This window comes from Neolamprologus multifasciatus, chromosome 7 (genome assembly GCF_963576455.1).
Source record: "Neolamprologus multifasciatus chromosome 7, fNeoMul1.2, whole genome shotgun sequence".
Lineage (NCBI taxonomy): Eukaryota > Metazoa > Chordata > Actinopteri > Cichliformes > Cichlidae > Neolamprologus > Neolamprologus multifasciatus.
The window spans coordinates 58,921,515-58,941,451 of record NC_140445.1 but is presented as its reverse complement, the minus strand read 5'-3'; the positions used below and the strand labels follow the sequence as shown (position 1 = coordinate 58,941,451).

Sequence of the window (19,937 nt, the reverse complement as noted above, 5' to 3'; positions counted from 1 at the left end):
AGACTGGTGGTGCACAGTGAATTAGTTCTGGTTGCATTTTTACTGCGAAACAGTAACTCAACTTCAGAGAACCTAAAGACTTTCTCTCACTGTTAATAAGTAATAAGTAGGTAAAGTCATCAGGGTGTTCTGTTTCACTCGGCCAGTCTTTGTCAGTCCAGATTTGGCTGAAATTATAATCATAATAAACTGTTTTATAAATTGTGAATTATATAAATTATTATTTTTTTGTTACTTGATTCCCATCCTTTGTTAGTTAAGCCTGGCTCCTGACAGCCTGCCTCCCTGTTTGCTGAATTAATGATGAGCTGTTTCTTGTTGGGTGACAGGAAGTGGAAAAGGTTCATTGCAAAGAACAAGAGAGATACCCTGGAGCTGACTCTGCAGATGGACTTTACAAAAAAGCCTTTTGAGAGGAAATGCCGGCAGGTTGCACTTACCAAACTGTTGAGCTGGGTCAAATTACACAAGAAAGCTGGTAGGTCAACATTTTAGGGGTTTTTTCTGAAGAAATTATACTGAGGTCTGCTGACTGTTTTTTTTCTCGCTCCCTCATGTAAAAAGCCAGAGAAAACACTCACTGAGGTTAAGAAATTTGCCAGACTAAAAGTCATGTTCCCATGCTGTATCCTCCCACTGCCGTGACTCATTTTGTCCCTGTGAACCTTCTTACTTATATTCTTAACTCAGTTGTCATACTTTTGTGCAGAGATGTATATTTTCCTAAGTTAAAAATGAATGAACACTCCAGCTCTCACTGAGAAACTGGAGACCCCTGTAAAGGCTAGATGTCTCAGCCTTAAGTGTATCACTGCTCCATGGTGTAAAGATAGGACTTGAAAGGGACAGAAGACTACTTCAAAACTGAATGAACACTTTTTATCTTTTGTGTGTGTATGAATTTTCCTCTGATGTTACAAGTGGGATTTACTGAAATGGACAACAAGCATCAGCAGAGTGAAAAAGGATGTGATGCACTCTCTGTGCTCCCAAGCAGCTTCTTACTGAAGGTAGATTCTCTTACAGCGAGCAGCATTCTCGTCTCAGTTTTCTTTGTATTTAGCCTGGAGTTTGTACACAGAAAGATGATGGCAAGTCTGTTTTTTTTTTTAGGCTGCAACAGCCCCTTGTTCTCTGAGCAGTCAGCGATGAGCTCAGATTTCAGTTACATAACTCTTTAAATAGAATTCCACTGTAAACATACAGTCCGCTCTCTTTGAGGGTATTTGATTAAAGTCACTTGCAGATCATTTTCCTTTAATCTAAATACATTCCAGAGTGTGCGTGTGTATATACACTTACAGGCCACTTCATTAGGTACACCTGTTCAACTATCTTTTAATGCACATGGCAGCAACTCAGTGCATTTATACATGTAGACGTGCTCAGGGCTGAAATTCAAACCGAGCATCAGAATGGGGAAGAAAAGTGATTAAAATGACTTTGACTGTGGTGTGTTTATGGTGCCACACAGGATAGTCTGAGCATTTCAGGAACTGCTCATGCACTCCAATTTTCCCACACAATAATCTCTAAGGTTTACAGCGAAAGGTCCAAAAAAGAGAAAATATCCAGCATGCGGCAGTTCTCTGTGGGGGAAAAGAAAATGTTTTGTTCATGCCAGAGGTCAGAGGAGACTGGCCAGACTGTTTTGAGCTGATAGGAAGGCAGGAGTATCTCAAACAACCACTCATTACAACCAAGCAGAAAAACATCTCTGAATGCACAACACATGGATCCTTACAGCAGACGATCAGGTGCCACTCCTGTAAGTTGGCAACAGGGAGCCGAGGCTGCAATTTGCACAGCCATTGGCTTCTCTGAGTTTCAATTTCGTCTGCAACACTGACTGCTCGGGCTGCTGCTGCTGCTTGGTACACTCTCTGTACTAACACAGCACAGTTTAAACACCACAGCCTACCTGGGTATTGCTGCTCACTGTCCCTTTATGACCACAGTGTACCTATCTTCTGATGGCTGCTTCCAATAGGACAACACACAAAGTTCACATTATCATGTTCAGCTTGAGATGAGTCCACTATGCAGCGTCTTTTGGGATGTAACAGAATGAGACATTTCCAATATTAAGAACATCTTGAAGGCAAAAAGGGGTATAAGCAAGGTGTACCTAATAAACTGACCCATGAGTCCATGTATGCATATATATATATATATATATATATATATATATATATATATATATATATATATATATATGCATACATATACGCAATGCATGCATATATGCAATGCATATATATACATTGGAAATGTATATATATATATATATATATATATATGTATGTATATGTATATGTATATATATATATGTATATATATATATATATATATATATATACATATACATATATATATACATATATATATATATATATATATAGCCACTCGCCAACACTGACTCCACTCACCAGTTGTCATCTGTTTGTGTGGAATTTGTTTCTGTCCTCGGTTGATGAACAGTGTTTCAGCATGACTATGTTTGGCTTTGGGTGCTTGTTCACATCTGCAGCCATAAAAAAAATGGGCAGAGGTGCCAGCACACCCTGTCAGAGGGCCAATAACATCAAACAGAAAGCGAGAAAGTTGTATTTATACAAAAAATGGTGTCTACATCCTATGTCCACATTTGCGTTTTATAAAAAATATTGTTTTTATTTTAAGTATGCTTCAATGTTTGGTTAAACGTTTACAAACCTAACTGTAATATTTCATCACCTCATGGCAACAACATTATAAACCAGAGTTTTACTGTAACTCCCTTTAAGTATTCAGAGAAAAGTCAAGTGTCATTTGTCTGCTGTTTTTCCATGTGATTAAAAAAAAGATGATTTGTTATTTTAATCCTCAGATCTTTCAGTACTTAGAATTACAAGACCTGCTAAACTGTGCTGAAGTATGCTGCACATGGAAATCTATCATCCAGTCCGGCGTGTTGTGGAGTCAGGTCTGCACTCAGAGATTACTTCTTGTGTTTAATTTATGATGCTGTTAAAAAAAATTTTTTAGTTTAAATAGCAAGAGTCTGAATGTCCCCTAATTGTTGCTCTTACTAGATCAACCTATCTGTGGCCAAAGACTGGATAACAGACAGCACAGTGAAGAAAATTCTGCAGAGTTACCGTTTATTTGTGACCCATCTTAACCTGCGTGGCTGCACGTCCCTGCAGTGGCCCAGCCTGAGATTTGTCAGTAAGTGTTCAATGCTGGATTTAAGGTGGTTTATATGCAGGTGTGCAATGATCAATGCGATTTGCATTATGATTATGATTATGATTATTATAACCACAATAATGAGTCAAACTAATCAAAATGTCGATCTTTATATATTTGAATTACAAACACAACACCGATAACACATAAAAGCAACAAAAAAATAGTTTTTTCATCTGATGCAGACTTTTTGCTTTACAAATTACAGAACAGGTTAATGAAGGCAAAACAAACAGCCTTTAAGGTTCATATTTTAACTTGAGTCATGACAATCTGATGATCTGGTATTTCTGCGGCACCCTCAAGGCGCTCGGCTCCAGCTCCTCCTCCTCCAGCTCTGCCTGTGCTTCCATCAGTGTGTTCCAGAGCTCGGGGTCTGTCTGGTCTTGATCTGGCCTGCTTTGCTGCTTTGGACACTCTCTGTTGTAAGCTTTCACATACTCCTCCACGCTCTCCCCAGCGTATTCCAGAGGAGAGTAGCACACCAGGCCTGAAGGACTCACTCCTGGATGGAGGCTTAGCCAGTAAACCATGTATTGAATGCTGAAAAAAGGCAGGGAGTTTTTAGTTAACTTGTCAGCATTTAACATTGAAAAAAAAGATGCTTATAAAAAATTTGAGCAGAGGAACCCACCTGTAGTCACACATCCAGAGGTTTCCTTCCAGTTTTAAATGTAACAGGAAGTAGAGGTCTTCAAGAACCCCGTGCTGGACAAACGTCAGGTTGTTGTTTGACAAGTCCAGCTCCTGGAGATGCAAGAGCCCAGTCAGGGAGCCTGAGAGTGAGAGAGAGAAAGCAGAGGTTTATGGGCACAGCTTCCGTTAGCTTCTTGACTCTCTCAGTATAAATATATGAAGAGCAAAAGCAGTGCAGTCAGACTTTAATATAAATGCTCAGCCTGTCTTCAGTGTGTGTCTGAATAACTTCACCACACTGATCACTTTGTCTTTAACCCCCTAAGCTTTCCCCACCATAAATTAAATTATTACTGTATACAGAACGATGGCAGAACGCCCGCTGTCTCTGAAAACACAAAATGGGAAACAGAAGGCGGCAGGAGTTGTATAACTGTTCTTAACCTTTTGACTTTGCATATCCATATGGTATCCATCACATAAAGAAAGTGGCGTATACAAATTTGCAGTTGTGCATGTGGATACAAACCTACTGAGCGCCGTACATGCTGTTGTATTCCCTGATTATTATAAAATAGGTAATAATAGCACGCTTACCTTTGTCCAGGTGCTCCATGTTGTTATTGCTGAGATTAAGGGTTCGGAGACTCTTCGCGGCATGAAAGTCTCTAGCTTTGAGGTGACTGATCGAATTATGCGACAGGTCAATGTGGACAACGTTGTCGGGGATACCTGAGGGCACCTCAGTTAAACCTGAGCATAAATAAATGCAGAAAAAGCTTTATCTATATGTTCAGCTCAATTTTTTCATGCATTCAATTCAAATTGGTCAAACCCAAGAGTGCTCCAAGAAGTCAGCACAGGTTCCACTACTGGATGATTAGTAACTAAAATGTAGCGCAGAGACAAATTGGAGTTCTGTTTCTATCCAGAAAATGAGTTAAACACTAAAATCCAGGCTTCGGGCCAGCAGGATGATAGTAGTACATCTAATTTAGTCCTTTTTTGGACGCACTACAAATGGTTTTCGATTTTAATAGGACTGTTCTCATAAAAAAGCCAGATGTTGGCTTTCTTTTCAAATTTATAAGGTGACAAACTCCTATAAAGTGATAATATAAGAGTTTAAGTAAGCACACATTTGCAAACCCACACGTGCATGTTTGCTTGTTTTACGTTAGGCTGTGAAAAAAAAAAAAGTGAGTTGTTTACTCATCCCAGCCAAGCAACAGCAATATTTAATCATGAGCATACGCGCTCTCTGACAGTCGCAGGTATTTTTCCTAACCCCTCTCTTACATAACAAAAACACATCTGATAAACCTCTCAGGAAATGGCTCAGAGGAAAGGAGGGTAGAGAGAGCTTGCCTCGGTTACTGCAGTCCATCCGTATTTGGGGGTAATGGTAGGTGAAGCAGACTGTAGTAGCATCTGGTTTGCTTTGAATTGAACTGGGCTCTAAAACGCCTGTGTAACCCGTTTCATCACTCTGTTGGTTGTTGGCTGGGTCTGGTTCTTTACAGAGTAACTCAGGATCAATGTGCTTCAACTTCATGTTTTTTAACCAGATGGGCTTGGCACACCTAGCAGAGGGGACAATCGGACACTGAGTAATGACTTAAAAAGTGCACACTACATATTGAGTTTTGTTGGAATCACTTACCTGCCGTGGTTTCCTAGATTACGGTTGCTTGGCACCTGAAGAGTGCGTACAAGACTATCCATTGGGCAGAGACAGTTCCAGGGGTTATCATATAAACGCAAGTAGCCAAGGTTTGGCATGGGGATGAGAGCCTCCTCACTAAGTGTTTGGAGGCGGTTGTGCTGAAGCAGCAGGGTGGTAAGCTTAATCAGACCCTGGAAGGCCCCATCCTCCACTAGAGAGATCTGGTTCTGCTGCAGGTCCAGACTATCTAAATTCTCGTATCCGAGGAAGGCTCCATCATGAAGGACTTTAATTCGGTTGCGGGCTAGAAGGAGGTGCTTGGGTTTGTTGGACCATGTGTTTGCGGTGGGAATAAAAGAGAGACTCCGTTCTTGGCAGTCTACAAAGACATGCCCAGATTCTGTTGACTCTAAACAGTTGGGTGACACAAGACCAGATGGGCCTGACCTGCTGTGACTGCGAGGACCTCTTTCCCTGACGATTCAAACACAAGCAGCTGATTAATCTGTGAAAAATGGGCTGCAGAAATTAAATTAAATGTAGGAGTAATCCATACCTGTCCCGTGTGAGTTTGTGCCTTGCTCCTTTGAGGCCTCTGCCCTTTCCTGGTTTTTTCATCTCGATGGATGGGAGCAGCAGGAGGAAAAGGCAGAATAAGAGGAGAGGGGGGATTGCACGCATCCTGAACCCTGCAGGGGGGATTGTCTCTTCAGCAAGATGAACTGGAGTCAAATCAGCTTCCGATGAAAGTTTACAAACTGGGAAACGGAAATAACAGGTCAAAGGGCAAATTTGTTATTGTTGATTGTACACAGGAGCTGTCATCCCTGCAGAAGTGAGAGGTAACACACCAATCTGTTATAACATTATGACCAATCACAGGTGAAGTGAATAACACTTATCTCTGTGTTATCGAGTTAGTGAACATTTTGTCCTCAAAGTTGGTGTTAGAACCAGGAAAAACAAGCAAGCGTGAGTATCTGAGCGAGGTTGACAAGGGCCAAATTATGATGGCCAGAACATCTCCAAAACTGCAGCTTGTGGGGTGTTCCTGGTCTTCAGTGGTCAGTACCTATCAAAAGTGGTTCAAGGAATGAATATGGGAGGCCGAGACTCACTGATCCTTGTGGGGAGCGAAGGGTGGCTTGTGTGGTCCGATCCAGCAGATGAGCTACTTCAGCTTAAACTGCTGAAAAAGTTAGCGTAGGTCCTGATAGAAAGTCGTTAGAATACACAGTCCATCGCAGTTTGCTCAAAAATAAACTAACAAGGGGTACATGGGTATCAGAACTGGACCATGGAGCAATGGAAGAAGTGTTCTCGTCTGGTGAATCATGTTTTCTTATAAATCACATGGTTGGCTGGGTGCAGGTGTGTCGCTCACTTGGAGAACACCTGGCACCAGGACGCACTGTAGGAAGAAGGCAAGCTGGTGGAGGCAGTGTGATGCTTTGGGCAATGTTCTGCTGTGTTCTTTCAGCAGGATAATGCACCTTGTCTCAAAGCAAAAATGGTTCAGGAACATTTTGAAGAGCACAACGATGAGTTTAAGTTGTTGACTTGGTCTCCAAATTCCCCAAATCTCAATCTAATTGAACATCTGTGGGATGTGCTGAACAAACAAGTCAAATCCACGGATCCCCCAACACACAACTTAGAGGACTTAAAGGATTTGTTGCTAACATCTTGTCTGATACCACAGAAACACCTTCAGGGGTCTGGTAGAGTCCGTGCCTCGATGGTCAGGGCTGTTTTGACAGCAACCAACACAATATTAGGCAGGTGGTCAAAATGTTATTCCTGACTGGTGTATGTACAGCTTCAAAATACAGTGGATTACTATGACAATACTTGCTCATTCATTAAGATACAGACATAAAGTATTTGAAAAAATATTCAGCATAGTACAAGTAAACATGTATCTGTTCTATACTGCTCACTGTTTTATTGCAGGTGAATGCAGAAACCTGCAGGAGCTCAATGTGTCTGAGTGCTTTAATGTTACAGTAAGTGAACATGTTAACAATGAACATCTTAAAGCTACAGAAAAATGCATCTTGCTTTTGTATGAGCACATTTACAGTTTTCTAAAGTTTGACTTTGACTTTCTAAAGTTTGACTTTGACTTTCTAAACCTTGACAAAACCCTGATTCTAATTGCTTTCATCCACCGATAAATAAACAGGCGATGGTCAGTTTTCCAAATATAGATTCTAGTAACAGGTTCCTTCCTGGTTGGATGAGAAGTAACATTTCAATCTCTCCTTTTGAAGGATATGATGGTCCAGAGAATTTTGGAGGGCTGTCCCTGCCTGCTCTACTTGAACCTTTCTTGCACCCTCTTAACAAACAAAACTCTACAAGAGCTGTCCAGGTAGGTCTCCATTTGTGGTAAAACCATCAGTGATTTAGACTTTGTCACCAGAATAGATTTAATAGATGCTACAAACGGTGTATTGGTGTGCATAATGTTTCTTTCTGATGGCATCCCGCCCCTCAGGTTCCAGAATTATCTATGTGTCTGTTTGTCCAGTTGAAGCCCACAGCTGGCTTGTATTTCATGTCAGAAATGAATGCGGTCTGTGCCAGCAAAATGATTTAGAGAAACAGATGCTACACTGTATAACTGTATGACAGGTTGACCAATTTCCACATTTCCATGATGGTGTTGCTCTCTCACAGCTTGTAGTATTATGCAATGCTATCCGATTCACATTTTCCCACAGAATAATGTGAGGATGCTCACCTTTAATTGACAATGACATTTTCCTTTTTTATGGCAAGGCTTTCTTTTCAAATGTAACTTTTTTTGTGCTAAAAACTAACAACCAAACAACCAGCTATGATCTGTACAAGGCTCATTAACACAAATAATTTGCCTTCATAATTTCTTACATCTAACAGAAACTGCCTGAGCCTTCAGTATCTGAGTCTGGCCTACTGCGATAGATTCACAGACGAAGGTTTTCTGTACCTGGCCACAGGGAAGGGCTGCCACAATCTCATCCACCTCAACTTGTCCGGCTGCACCCAGGTCAGTTGATGCGTTTCTCTCAGCTGCTCCACTCAAATTCAGCTGAAAACAGCAAATGGCTTTTGACCTCCTCAGTCCGTCTTGAACAAATCCAGTCACTCGTCTGTTTGCACGTGTTCTCTCTTGTCCCTGGCGTTGCTGGGGTTTGCACTCGGGGAGAGCACCGAGCGAATGAGCAGATATATGAAGTTCAGGGAGAGGAAAAGGCAGCTGTGGCCAAGCAGAGGTTTGGGTTGGCCCACCCACTCAACATGTGTACACTCTGCAACGTAACCCACGTACTGCAACATGAAAGACACTCTTCTGGGAATGCGTATTAGTTTGCTTCCAGATGTATAGTTTTATGGGGCCCTGAAAATTCTGTGAATGAGGAAAAGTGCATCCAGGAGACTGATTAAGATGATGAAATAGACACAGATTTTCCCCTCTCCTCCTAGTTGACCGTGGCTGGGTTCAGATATATTTCTGCTGGATGTCCTGCACTTGAAGAGATTGTAATCAACGACATGCTCACGCTCTCAGATAGCTGTGTCCTGGTGAGTGTAAATCATGGCACATGAATGTGTCTTGCCTTGTGCATAATTCTTTGTACCCACACCCTTAACCCCATGTTGCTCTTCTCTAACAGGCCCTCCTTACCAGATGTCACTGCTTGTCTGTTATTTCTCTGCTGGATGCACCACATCTTTCCGATATCACTTTCAAAGCTGTTGCTGAAGCAGCCAAACTGAAGTCTTTCAGCATAGAGGGTGCGATCACATCCCACAGTCTTCATTTCAATACACGCACAGTGGGGGAAATAATTATTTGATCCCCTGCTGTATTTGTAAGTTTGCGGCTTATAAAGAAATGATCAGTCTCTAAATTTTATGGTAGTTTCATTTAAAAGGAGAGTCAGAATATCAAGGAAATATCCAGAAAAAACACATTATATCAAAGTTACAAATTGATTTAAGTGCCATTGAGTGAAACAAGTATTTGAATAATTCATGATTCCACAGATTGGTTGTGTGCCCAAGTTGCACACAGATTTCAGTCAGTCAAACAAAGATACTCCTGATCGCAACTCATTATATGTACAAAGCACACCTGTCCACATAATCAGTTTTGTCCATTCCAACCTCTCCACCATCATAGACATGACCAAAGAGCTGCCACAGGACATCAGGGGCAAGATGGTAGACCTGGGAAAGGTTGAAATGAGGTACAACAACATCAGCAAGAAGCTTGGTGAGAACTATTAGTGCAATTATTCAGAAATAGAAGAACTATAAAATGATCTTTGCTCGTCCTTCATTCTGGAGCTCCATACAAGACGATGCCTCATGGGGAGAAAATTGTGTGTCGATCAGCACAAAACTACACAGGAGGACCTTGTTAATCAGCTTGGCAATAGACTACGCCAAGAGTGGGCAATTCCAGGCCTTGAGGGCCGGTGTCCTGCAGGTTTTAGCTCTCACCTTGGGTCAACACACCTGAATCACATGATTAGTTCGTTACCACGCCTCTGTAGAACTGCAGGAGCTAATTTAGCCATTTAAATCAGCTGTGTTGGTTCAAGGACACATCTAAAACCTGCAGGGACACCGGCCCTTGAGGCCTGGAGTTGCCCACCCCTGGACTACGCCATAATGGATTGAACCCACATGGTCCCGCTGCTCAAGAAGCCACATGTAAGTTTGCCAGTGAACATCTAAATGATTTACAGAAAGCTTGGGAGAAAGTTCTGTGGTCAGATGAAACTATAATCAAGCTTTACAGTATTAACTCAACCCGTTATGTTTGAACGAAGAAAAGTACTGAGTATGACTCAAAAAATACCATCCCGATAGTGAAGCATGGACTTGGAAACATTATCCATTGGGACTGTTTTTTTCTGATACTGGTACAGGACAATTATACAGGACTTGAAGCTTTGCGTGCCCAAGCAGAGGCCAACAAACTGAGGAGGAGTTGGCCAAAGTCTCTCCTAAGATGTGTCCTAACCTGGTGACCTACCTGTGCCTGCCAACACAGGTTTCTCCCCCAAGTACTAAGTCATGTTTTGCTTGGGGTGGAAATACTCATTTCACTCAATGACATTCAAATCAATTTATAACTTGCATGTAATATGTTTTGGTTGATTTCTGTCTTTTTCCATTAAAATGGAACTACAATAAAAATTAGAGGCTGTTCATTTTTTTTCAAGCGAGCAAACTTAAAATTTCAGCAGGGGATCAAATAATTATTTCCCCATTGTGTGAAGAGTTTTAATACTGCTCCAGTTATCTTCCACTATGTTGTACACAATGCTTGTGCGTTAGGCAACTACCAGCTCACAGACCTGAGCTTGAACGCCCTGTTCAGAAGCTCACAAGGTCTCCGCAGGCTCCACGCTGCAGAATGCCCCGGGATGACTGACGCAAGCCTCAAATCTGTAGCCTCCCTCCAACATCTGCGATATCTTAACATCTCGTATTGCAACAGGTGTGTGCTTGTTTGTGATGACCGAAGTCTCACTTTTCATACCTTTTCTTTACATTTCTTTAAATAATGTGTTTCAGGGTGACTGATGTTGGGGTGCAGTATTTGACTAAAGGCTGCTCAGCGAATGAACTGCAAGAACTGAATGTCAGTCACTGCAGTCACATCACCAACATCTCTGTCATGAGGATTGCACAAAGGTACACACAGTTACGTCTCTGATTATATGACAGTTTTTTTCATGAGTATTTACCCAGAACCGAGCCTAAATACTATCATAAAGCAGCTTTTGTTTGCTGTTTTTCCAACTTGTTAGGTTGTGCAAACTTCTCCATCTCAATCTGAGTTACTGCGAGAGGCTGACGGACTCTGCTGTGGAGTGGCTGGGTGGGAGCTCTCTCTGCTCACTTGACCTCAGCAGCTGCAACATCCAGGATCAAGTACTATTACCATGTTTGCTCTTGTTTTCACGCATTCCTGAAGATTTGAATTTCGGGAATTTGAAGAACAGCCTCTAACTTGGGTATTTGCATTTTTAGGGACTGGCCACTCTTGAGGGAATTCCTTTGAGGAAATTGGTTATTGCCAAGTGCTTCTCTGTCACAGACGCTGGAATTAAGGTGCATATTTATCTGGAATTTCAGCCAAGTGTTCAGCGTCCAAGTTTTCTTCCTCTCACATTGTTTTGTAACATTGACAACTGATGGGAATTACATTTGTATCCAAACCTTTTCCTGGACTAATGGTTTTACAAAATGAAACCCTTCTCTTTATCCACAGCTATTTCAATGAATCTTTTGCTTTCAACAAGCCAACACCATTGAAGAAATGATTTCCAATTTCCTCCATGTTTAGTCCTCATTTATTTTCTAATCAGTAACACTTCATCACACATCTCATTTTCTTTGTTTCTCACAATGAGCAGAAGCTGTGCAAGAATGTGACAGACCTGGAACATGTCGATATCTCTCATTGTGTGGCTCTGTCTGACGCAGCCGTCAGAGCCTTTTCGTTTTACTGCACAGGCCTGGTCGCACTGCGGATGGTCGGCTGTTTTAAGGTATAAACGTGCACATTACTAAGGCATTTAATGTTATCCAGTTGAAGGAACTGCCTTTCTTCTTGTCATTTCATGCCTTTTTTTTTTTTTTCATTTTTCTCCCCCTGCCTCAGATGACTGATATGGCCATCCAGTATCTGACAAGTGGATCTCAGTACTTGCGAGAGCTTGATGTGAGTGGCTGTGTTCTTCTCACAGATGTCACACTTTGGTACTTGGAAAGAATTTGTCCTCCACTCAGTTCCATCACGATGGCCTGCTGCAGCGGCATCTCGAGGTACGGCATGCTCTTAAAAGTTCACAGCAAAGCTAAACTCCTGCCCAAAACTTTAACCAATCGATGAAGGTGTGTTTCCTCAGGGCAGCTGCCTCAAAACTTCAGCCACGTGTGACATACTGGGAGCACAGCAGGGACACCCCTCCATACTGGTTTGGATACAACATGGGGCATCTGGTCACAAGTGATGATCCATCAGAAGTAGCAAAGCAGTAATCAGTAATGACAACTGCAATAAGTTCATGGAGGACTTTTACCTGTGTGGGCTTTCTGGTCTGTACCTGTCGGGACAGAAGCCTACAACACAAAGTTTTACCTGCTTTGCTGACACATTTCATCAGTTTCCAACAGCACAGTTGAAGTGGTGTACTAGTTTACTTCAGGAGCCAGTTTGCAGCCCTATCTATTAATAATATAGCAACCTTTTCTCACTGGAAATCATATTTATATGCACAGTTTCTCATGGACTTGATGTTGCCGGCCATCATTGGTCTGCAATGACTGAATTCAAAGTTTGCTTCAAATTCTGAAATGTCTCAACATGATCTTTAGAACAGGGGTCTCAAACTTAAATGAGTCGTGGGCCACTGCTGGCACTGTCATCTCATTGGAGGACCACTTTAGTCTTCAAGTAGTACAAAATCAAACAAGAAAACACCCACAAATATTTCCAAAAATGTAGTGTTTTGTTTTTGTTTTAATTTCAAATATTGTATAACAAAACTGCAAACGTGAAGTAGGGGTGAGGTGGGCTGCAAGTGGGCCCCAGGCCGCAAGTTTGAGACCCCTGCTTTAGAAGTTTACTGTTCCAATTCTAGGTGATGTACATTGTATCCCATAGATGGTGAAGCTTTTTTCTACTGCTCCCTTATTCCCATCTGATTTATTTTAAATACCAGATGTCCTTCCTGACACAACTCCAAAGGGATTTGGATTTGGACCACACTATAGAGTCACAACTCAATTTGAATTTAATGGCAGAAAAGCATCTCATATTTGACAGAGTGCCATTTTTACCACTGTGTAGCATCTCCTCTTTTAACAACAGTCTGTTAATGACTCAGAACTGAGGAGACCAGCTGCTGGACGTCTGGGAGAGGAATGTTGTCTCATTCTTGACTGATATAGGATTCTGACTGCTCGGCACTGCTGGGTCTGACGATAATGATGCACCAAATGCTTTTAATAAGTAAAGTCTGGACTTTGGGTCAGTTCAGCACTTTTCTACTGTGAAGTCATGCTGTTCTAACAGATGCTGAACTTGCCTTACTGAAAGTTGTAGTTCTTCCTGAAAATGAATGGCGGTGCATGTTGTTCGCAAACCTATATGTATCTTTCAGCGTTGACGGTACTTTTCCGTGTGCGAGCTGCCATCAGTCACTAATGGACCCTTATACTGTTAAAGATGCAGGATTTTGAACTGAGCACTGACAACAAGCCAGATGGTTGATCCTCTCTTCAGTTCAGAAGTTACAGCAACCAAAAGTTTTTAAAAACAATTACAAATTTAAATTTGTCTGACCACAGAACAGTATTTCACTTTGCCTCAATCCATGTTTGATGGGCTTTAGTCCAAAGAAGACGGTGGGATTTTTGTATTATGTTCACGACAGAGCTTTAACCTGCATTTTTGGATGGCGCTGCAAACTATGACCTGTTTCTGGAAGGGCTCCCGAGCCCACGTCCTGATTTTCATGACAGAATCATGTCTGTTTTTAATGCGGTGCTATCCAAGAGCCCAAAGACCACGTGCAGCCAGTATCAATTTTTGGCCTTGTCCTTTGCGCAACAGAGATTTCTCCAGATTCTCTTTATAACATTCAAGATATTTACAATTTTATGTTCAGGAACATTATTCTAAAATCGTTCCACAGTTTGCAGATTGGTAAACCTCTGCACGTGTTTACTTCTGGGAAACTGCGTAAAATGTTGTACTTGAACCTAATCATGCTACTGACATGCTGCTAGCTGCAAAATTCAGTTTTAAAGTAATATTTCCAAATATGTGACTCTATAATTAATTAGAGGTGAACACAAGGGTAACAGTGGAGAGGTGCAAGGTATTCAATGGTGCTTTCATAGTTTGAGGTAGCTTCCAGTAACATTCGGTAAACTTGGACAAAAAAAGAAAAAAAAATATGAGCAAAACTTTTTTTTAAAAAACATCCAAAACACCAACAGTTTTGTGCACACATAATCTCACTGCAGACTGTATGTACAGTGGCTTCTTACACACATAGAACATTTCTAATATACTTCAGATTATAATGCAATATATCCTGTGTTAAATAAGCATTCAGTCTCTTACAGCTGCAGTAATGTTTGGCTCTTTCTTGTACATTTTTTAAGTCCCAGTTTAGCGATGCATCATGATTCTAGGAAAAAAACGGGACATTCAGCTGACTAGCCTCCGGGACTCAAACCAGCTTTGTACGGTCAGTCTGATGGAGCCTCTGTCTGCTTGAGCTTTAACCCACTGATTAGCCGGAGACTCTACATTCATGTAGCCTGTAAGAAACACAGAGTAGGAGGAAAACAAAGCAGAGGCGGATTACGGACAGAACATTGTGTATGTGATTACTTGTTTTAGGATATGGCATTTTAACTGTGCCAAAGGGAAGCGTTATAAAGAAGGTTACGAGCTTACCAATAACTGTGGTGTGGCCTTCAGACGTGTTGTTTTCTACTCCATGGAGAACAACCTCTGGGCTGATATCCACCGACGTCCCACAAAGCCTCACCCCAGCTCTTAATGAGGACGGCACACGCACGCTCACCGCTCCTACATAAGACACAGAACGAAGGAGAAAAACAATATGACTCAAAAGATGTAACAAAGAAAGTTGTGTCAAATAAAGTTGTTCTTGTAATGTGTGTTTACCTTGCTGACTGTGAAGCTCAGCACTGCCACCGTCTCCCACGTAGACATCGATGCCTCCGCTGTCAGAGGAAACCTTCAGGAAGCTATTTGAACCATCTGAAAAAGCAAAGCAAAGCCTCGGGTGTTTTGTTTTGCTTCCACTGATGGAGACCATATAAAAGGGCAATGTGCAGTCGGTCGACTTGCTCACCTATAACTGTATCTCCACACACGTTCTTCACAGTAGTCTCACCTTTAATTAATGAAAGCACATAATTAATGATAACACTTATAAGACTGTAGATATCACAAGCCTGCAGCTCTAAGTCAACAAGATAATTGTTTCCATGCATGTGTTGGAGTCTGAGGCTCATCATTATCAGGAAGAAAAGGAAACGTCTGCATCAATGGTGCATTTTTCTTACTACACATCACAAAGCTCTGATCTCATCTTGACTTTGAAGAATTAGTCTTCTTAAAACTACAATGTTTCTTAGATTTTCAGAAATGAGTAACAAGCTGGATAAGCAGATAAATTACAACCACATTGCAGTTAAATCACCTCTGGTCCAAGCCCGGGATTCCAGACATACCAAAGTCCTGCTTTACCAAGCAAGTAACATAAAACAGCTGAGCACAAAATGTACTGTAATGTAATATAGTGTACAAAAAATAGCAACCTCTTTGTGTAGATTTACCCATTTTGTGTTACTTTAGATTATTATTGCCTGTGTGTTAACCTGCCAACAGTATTTTAATACTCAGGTCGGTTGTATTTGTTCCAATTTCACACACTGTTGGGATCAATAGCTGTCAGTGAGATCTTCATTTGATATTTTTATCCACTGGCAAAAAATATATATATATATTTACTTAAAAACTAAACTATCATAATCTAAACAATCTAATGTGTAGTAGAGTCAAAGTATTTAATTGCTTATTGGCTCACTTTGCATTGGACTCTGGCTGTCGTAATAACCACACATGTAATTTCATTAAGATACAAGTTTTTATTAAAAATGAATGATGGACGCTCGCTTTTGCTCACCGTGCACATGCCCTAGGTTCACTCTCCCCGAACGGGATGAGATGCAGGTGGACTCCGCGTAGATGGCTTTGACCTTCAGAGGGCCGTGCTCTGTTGACACATTCATCTTGGTGCCCTGGAGCTTCTTGACATCCACTGCCTGTAAACGTACAACTGATCACTACACAGGGATGTACACGATGTATAATCGCAGCTTTTTTGATGTTGTTTGTTTTAAGTAATAGCCTCAAATCAAAAAAAAAAAGAAAGCATGAAACTCAACACTGCTAACGTGTATTTCAGGGTACTGCTGCCCCCTAATGACTGCTGAGTATAAGGACTAACACGTAGAAATAACAGTCATCCTTACACTGTCTCCGCCAGTGCTGATGACCACGTTGCCATTGATTGTGCCCACACCTGTAACATGCCCTTCGTGGGATTGCACCTCAACCTGATGAGCCTGAAATAAGACAGGAAAAGATGAGAAAGGGCGCTCTTTTCAGGATGCTCACAGTTTGCATAGAGAAGACAGATGATTTGAAATAACAGAAAAGGGACAACTGACACTGAACAAAGGTGGTGGCCTACAGCACAAACTGCCAGCCACCTGTGATCCAGTCTTGAGATGTCTTTCCAACAACTTGTACCTTGACCAGTGTGACCTTAATGACTCACAGGACAATTTTCAGGACTACCTCCAAAGGGTGTAACTTCCGGTATTTTAAAGTAAAAAAGACAAATTATACTGTGAGCCATTTCAAGTATTACATTAGTAATTTAAGTAGTGCATAATTTCCAGGATTGTTGAAAAAACAACAGTCCTCATCACATATTTTATATGTAAGGCAAGTTTATTTATATAGCAATTCAATTCAACAGCAAGGTGATTCAAAGTGCTTTACAGAGACATTAAAAAACAAAAACAAATAAAAAAGCATGTAATAAAAAGACGACAGCTGAATAGTGGAGCATGCATGATGCACATCAATATAATGGATCATACGAAATGTAAAAAGGCAAGGTGAAGCCACTACAGTATAAAGGTGCAGTGCATTTACAGTGTAAGATGGGAAAATTTTGTTTGTCTTTTCACTAAAATACCCAGAAACTACACATTACTTAAAATTGCTTGGAGTATAATTATTTCTTCGTTCCTGTAAAAACTTGAATTTTGAGCCAAGTCTTTGCAAGTAAATATAACTGCATCGTAAATTCAGGTAAAATACATGGAAATTCAGTTTAATTGCAGGGGAATTACAACCTGATTCACAGGCCAGTGAAGATGTCTACTTGCCTTCAGCTCAAGTGTTTAAGGATCAACAGTCACAGTCAGTAAATGTTTTGATAGATGAAGGTCAGGGCTGAGCTGTTTTAGTAAAAGAGTGTGTGGTTTGTCTTTGTCTTTGTAAAATAAGCAAGCCTGGGAAAGACATAGTGTGGGTAAATTGTTCCAACAAGTAGGACCGACTAATTGCAGGCCTGACATGTGTTGCCAATACCCACCTTGACAGAGTGCAGCAGGCAGTTCCCCTTTTCTGTTCGCACCTTGCAGATATCACACTCCATATTCTTAACTTGCACGCTTCCCTTTCCTTGAGTAGTAATGAAGAGATCTGACAAAAGTTCACATACAGAAATTATTCAAAGACGCAGAGCGCAGAATCACTTTAGTGCGGATCCCCTGTAATAAACTAGGGGTGGGTTTTAATAATCGATTCATCGATTAAAATCGGTTCTGGCTTGGATAACGTGATATCATTCATTAAAATCCTGAATCGATTTTTTTTTATATAAATGTATTTTGCCCAAAATTCCAGAATCTCAGGTGAAACGTCACAAGATTTTGACAACCACCAAACATTTAAAACAGTAAATGAGAGCAGGTACAGGGCTAATGCACAAAGACGTAAACACAAAGCGCGACCCGCGGATCAGTGAGATGTCGCCTTTCTCACCCAACGCCATGGACACGGTCGGGGCTGAAAGCCGTCAGCTCGCTGATTCTGATGTTTCGGCGGGTCTGCGCTTTGTGTTCACACCCTTTTTGCGCTGATTCTAAAGCTGTTAGTTTTATCTCTCTCCAAACAATATTGACCAAACCAGCAGCAAAAGAAGATCCAAACTAAGCTTCACATAAACATCGTCATGGACTCCCTCTGACTTTTGCTGTTTTGCTTCCAACACAATAAAATCAAACTTCATGCACAGCTCTCTCTGTCTCTGTACTTCAAGAACAGTTTCCCGTCTATCCCGGAAATCTGTTTTCTGCATTATTCGCTTGTTTGTTATGCACAAGACTGCCATTGTTTACAGCGCTGTCGGTTGATGTTTTTTTTTCCTTTTACTTACTTCTGAAAAGAAAACCTAATTTCCGTTCAATAGGCTTCTGAACAAATTTAAACTTTTTTAAATTATGCAAAATGCAAAACACTCAGCCGTGTCTTTAATAAAACCGCTGTAACTTCAGAGGTAATGTTCATAAGTTGATTAATGGTTTTCTTTCGTTTTTGATGTACTGCAGAATATTTTTATAAAATCCCAGGCCAGGAAAAATCACCTTCATGTTTTTCTGTGTTTTATCTTCAGCTACTTTGACACAAAGGCATCTGCTGTGATGCTCACACCTTTGATAAAGTCTGGAATGTGTCAGCTTCCTTTTTATAGATATAAAAATATGTAAATGTACTGATCTGAATTACAATACTTCTGACTGTCTGAGGCAAAATTTCCCAGATTCAAATCGAATTGAATCAAACCCATCGAATTGAATCGAATCCTGGATCGAATCGATTCAGGACCTTGTGAATCGGAATAGAATCTAGAAATCAGTGACGATACCCAGCTCTCACATAGACACACTCACTGCTTTTGATGGGTGCAGACATTTCGATGGACAAGTCGCTGCCCACCGTCTCAGCGGATATTAGGAGCTCTTTGCTCCGGTCATCATAGTGGACCTTTAACCGGTCCAGACTGACTTCCTGCTCCTTGTCTGGCCCGTGGACTGTTATGAAGGCTCGATCAGCTTCGGGGTAGGTGTGCGGGTCCAGCGGGTGGATGGATATGTTGCAACCTATCTGTGCGCGCACCGTGGTGAAGGGGCTCACTGACAGATCCCACCGCCTCAGAGGCTGCTTCACCTCTTCATGAGCAGGAGACTTTAGAGGGGCAGAGAACGAAAGCGAGCGTGGAGTGTGCAGAGGACACCGGGTGGGTGTGAGAGTATAGGGGCTGACAGTCAGGGACCAGCAGCGGAGAAGCCCGACAGACGCCCGCTGACCTGCTGATCCCCAAAACATCTCGGTAAATCAAATAATCCACGCCTGACTGTAGCCACAACACCCACTATAAACACGCGGCCATTCACTCAAGATCCGCGCAAGCACGGTTTCAAGACAAAACGTTTCCGGTATGACATTTCAGATTAAAAGCTTCATGAAAAATATGTGCGCAAGAGATCCTAAAAACTGTATATACTGTGTTTACAGCACCTCAGTAACAGCTCTTTCAACACTAAACTCTTATTCATTTACCTTTCTGTGCAATATGTTTATGTTTTAAGCAGAAACACTTGTCCTGAGGTTTGCAGTGAGAAAGTGTTTCCTTATGGGTTCAGAAAAAAAGATTTTATTTCAGGAAGACAGTTTTCTGGGCACATTCGCATTAAATCCTGACTCTGG

At 41.4% G+C, this 19,937-nt stretch overlaps 3 protein-coding genes across 4 annotated transcripts; 1 reads left to right on the top strand and 2 right to left on the bottom strand.

Moving 5' to 3' along the window:
* The first annotated feature begins 20 nt into the window (after positions 1-20).
* On the top strand, positions 21-13,985 carry fbxl13 (F-box and leucine-rich repeat protein 13). Of its 2 annotated transcripts, XM_085168017.1 has the most exons (17): positions 21-106; positions 330-478; positions 922-1,010; positions 2,870-2,965; positions 3,075-3,210; positions 7,487-7,539; positions 7,807-7,907; positions 8,438-8,567; positions 9,005-9,103; positions 9,196-9,316; positions 10,871-11,033; positions 11,111-11,230; positions 11,347-11,470; positions 11,570-11,650; positions 11,956-12,090; positions 12,204-12,367; positions 12,451-13,985. In XM_085168017.1, the coding sequence occupies exons 2-17, from the start codon at positions 388-390 to the stop codon at positions 12,581-12,583; spliced, it is 1,836 nt and encodes a 611-aa protein (XP_085024143.1). In that variant the 5' UTR covers positions 21-106; positions 330-387; the 3' UTR covers positions 12,584-13,985. The 2 variants fall into 2 exon arrangements, with proteins under 2 accessions (XP_085024143.1, XP_085024142.1); XM_085168016.1 differs by lacking the exon at positions 21-106 and having other exon boundaries at positions 179-478.
* On the bottom strand, positions 3,326-8,821 carry LOC146515682 (leucine-rich repeat-containing protein 17-like). Its single transcript, XM_085168023.1, has 7 exons — positions 8,508-8,821; positions 6,090-6,291; positions 5,531-6,007; positions 5,236-5,450; positions 4,465-4,620; positions 3,866-4,007; positions 3,326-3,774 (listed from the first exon to the last, which is right to left on the bottom strand). The coding sequence occupies exons 2-7, from the start codon at positions 6,212-6,214 to the stop codon at positions 3,495-3,497; spliced, it is 1,395 nt and encodes a 464-aa protein (XP_085024149.1). The 5' UTR covers positions 6,215-6,291; positions 8,508-8,821; the 3' UTR covers positions 3,326-3,494.
* On the bottom strand, positions 12,202-19,695 carry fam185a (family with sequence similarity 185 member A). The gene is made up of 8 exons (XM_085168032.1): positions 19,121-19,695; positions 17,761-17,870; positions 16,625-16,717; positions 16,276-16,414; positions 15,439-15,480; positions 15,249-15,344; positions 15,015-15,149; positions 12,202-14,875 (listed from the first exon to the last, which is right to left on the bottom strand). Exons 1-8 carry the CDS (start codon positions 19,554-19,556, stop codon positions 14,763-14,765), a joined length of 1,164 nt encoding a protein of 387 aa, XP_085024158.1. The 5' UTR covers positions 19,557-19,695; the 3' UTR covers positions 12,202-14,762.
* Between the last annotated feature and the right edge of the window lie 242 nt (positions 19,696-19,937).

What these genes read in the sequence shown, in the direction of transcription:
- fbxl13 (XM_085168016.1), top strand. Translation starts at nt 301, where the DNA reads ATGATGAGCTGTTTCTTGTTGGGTGACAGGAAGTGGAAAAGGTTCATT. An exon ending in TCTCAGATAGCTGTGTCCTG is followed by an intron (nt 9,104 to 9,195) that starts GTGAGTGTAAAT and finishes CTTCTCTAACAG; the next exon opens with GCCCTCCTTACCAGATGTCA. An exon ending in GCTGCAACATCCAGGATCAA is followed by an intron (nt 11,471 to 11,569) that starts GTACTATTACCA and finishes TTGCATTTTTAG; the next exon opens with GGACTGGCCACTCTTGAGGG.
- LOC146515682 (XM_085168023.1), bottom strand. Translation starts at nt 6,214, where the DNA reads ATGCGTGCAATCCCCCCTCTCCTCTTATTCTGCCTTTTCCTCCTGCTG. An exon ending in AATCTAGGAAACCACGGCAG is followed by an intron (nt 5,451 to 5,530) that starts GTAAGTGATTCC and finishes CCCCTCTGCTAG; the next exon opens with GTGTGCCAAGCCCATCTGGT. An exon ending in CATGGAGCACCTGGACAAAG is followed by an intron (nt 4,008 to 4,464) that starts GTAAGCGTGCTA and finishes TCTCACTCTCAG; the next exon opens with GCTCCCTGACTGGGCTCTTG.
- fam185a (XM_085168032.1), bottom strand. Translation starts at nt 19,556, where the DNA reads ATGTTTTGGGGATCAGCAGGTCAGCGGGCGTCTGTCGGGCTTCTCCGC. An exon ending in GTGTGGAGATACAGTTATAG is followed by an intron (nt 15,345 to 15,438) that starts GTGAGCAAGTCG and finishes TTGCTTTTTCAG; the next exon opens with ATGGTTCAAATAGCTTCCTG. An exon ending in TGAGCTTCACAGTCAGCAAG is followed by an intron (nt 15,150 to 15,248) that starts GTAAACACACAT and finishes TGTCTTATGTAG; the next exon opens with GAGCGGTGAGCGTGCGTGTG.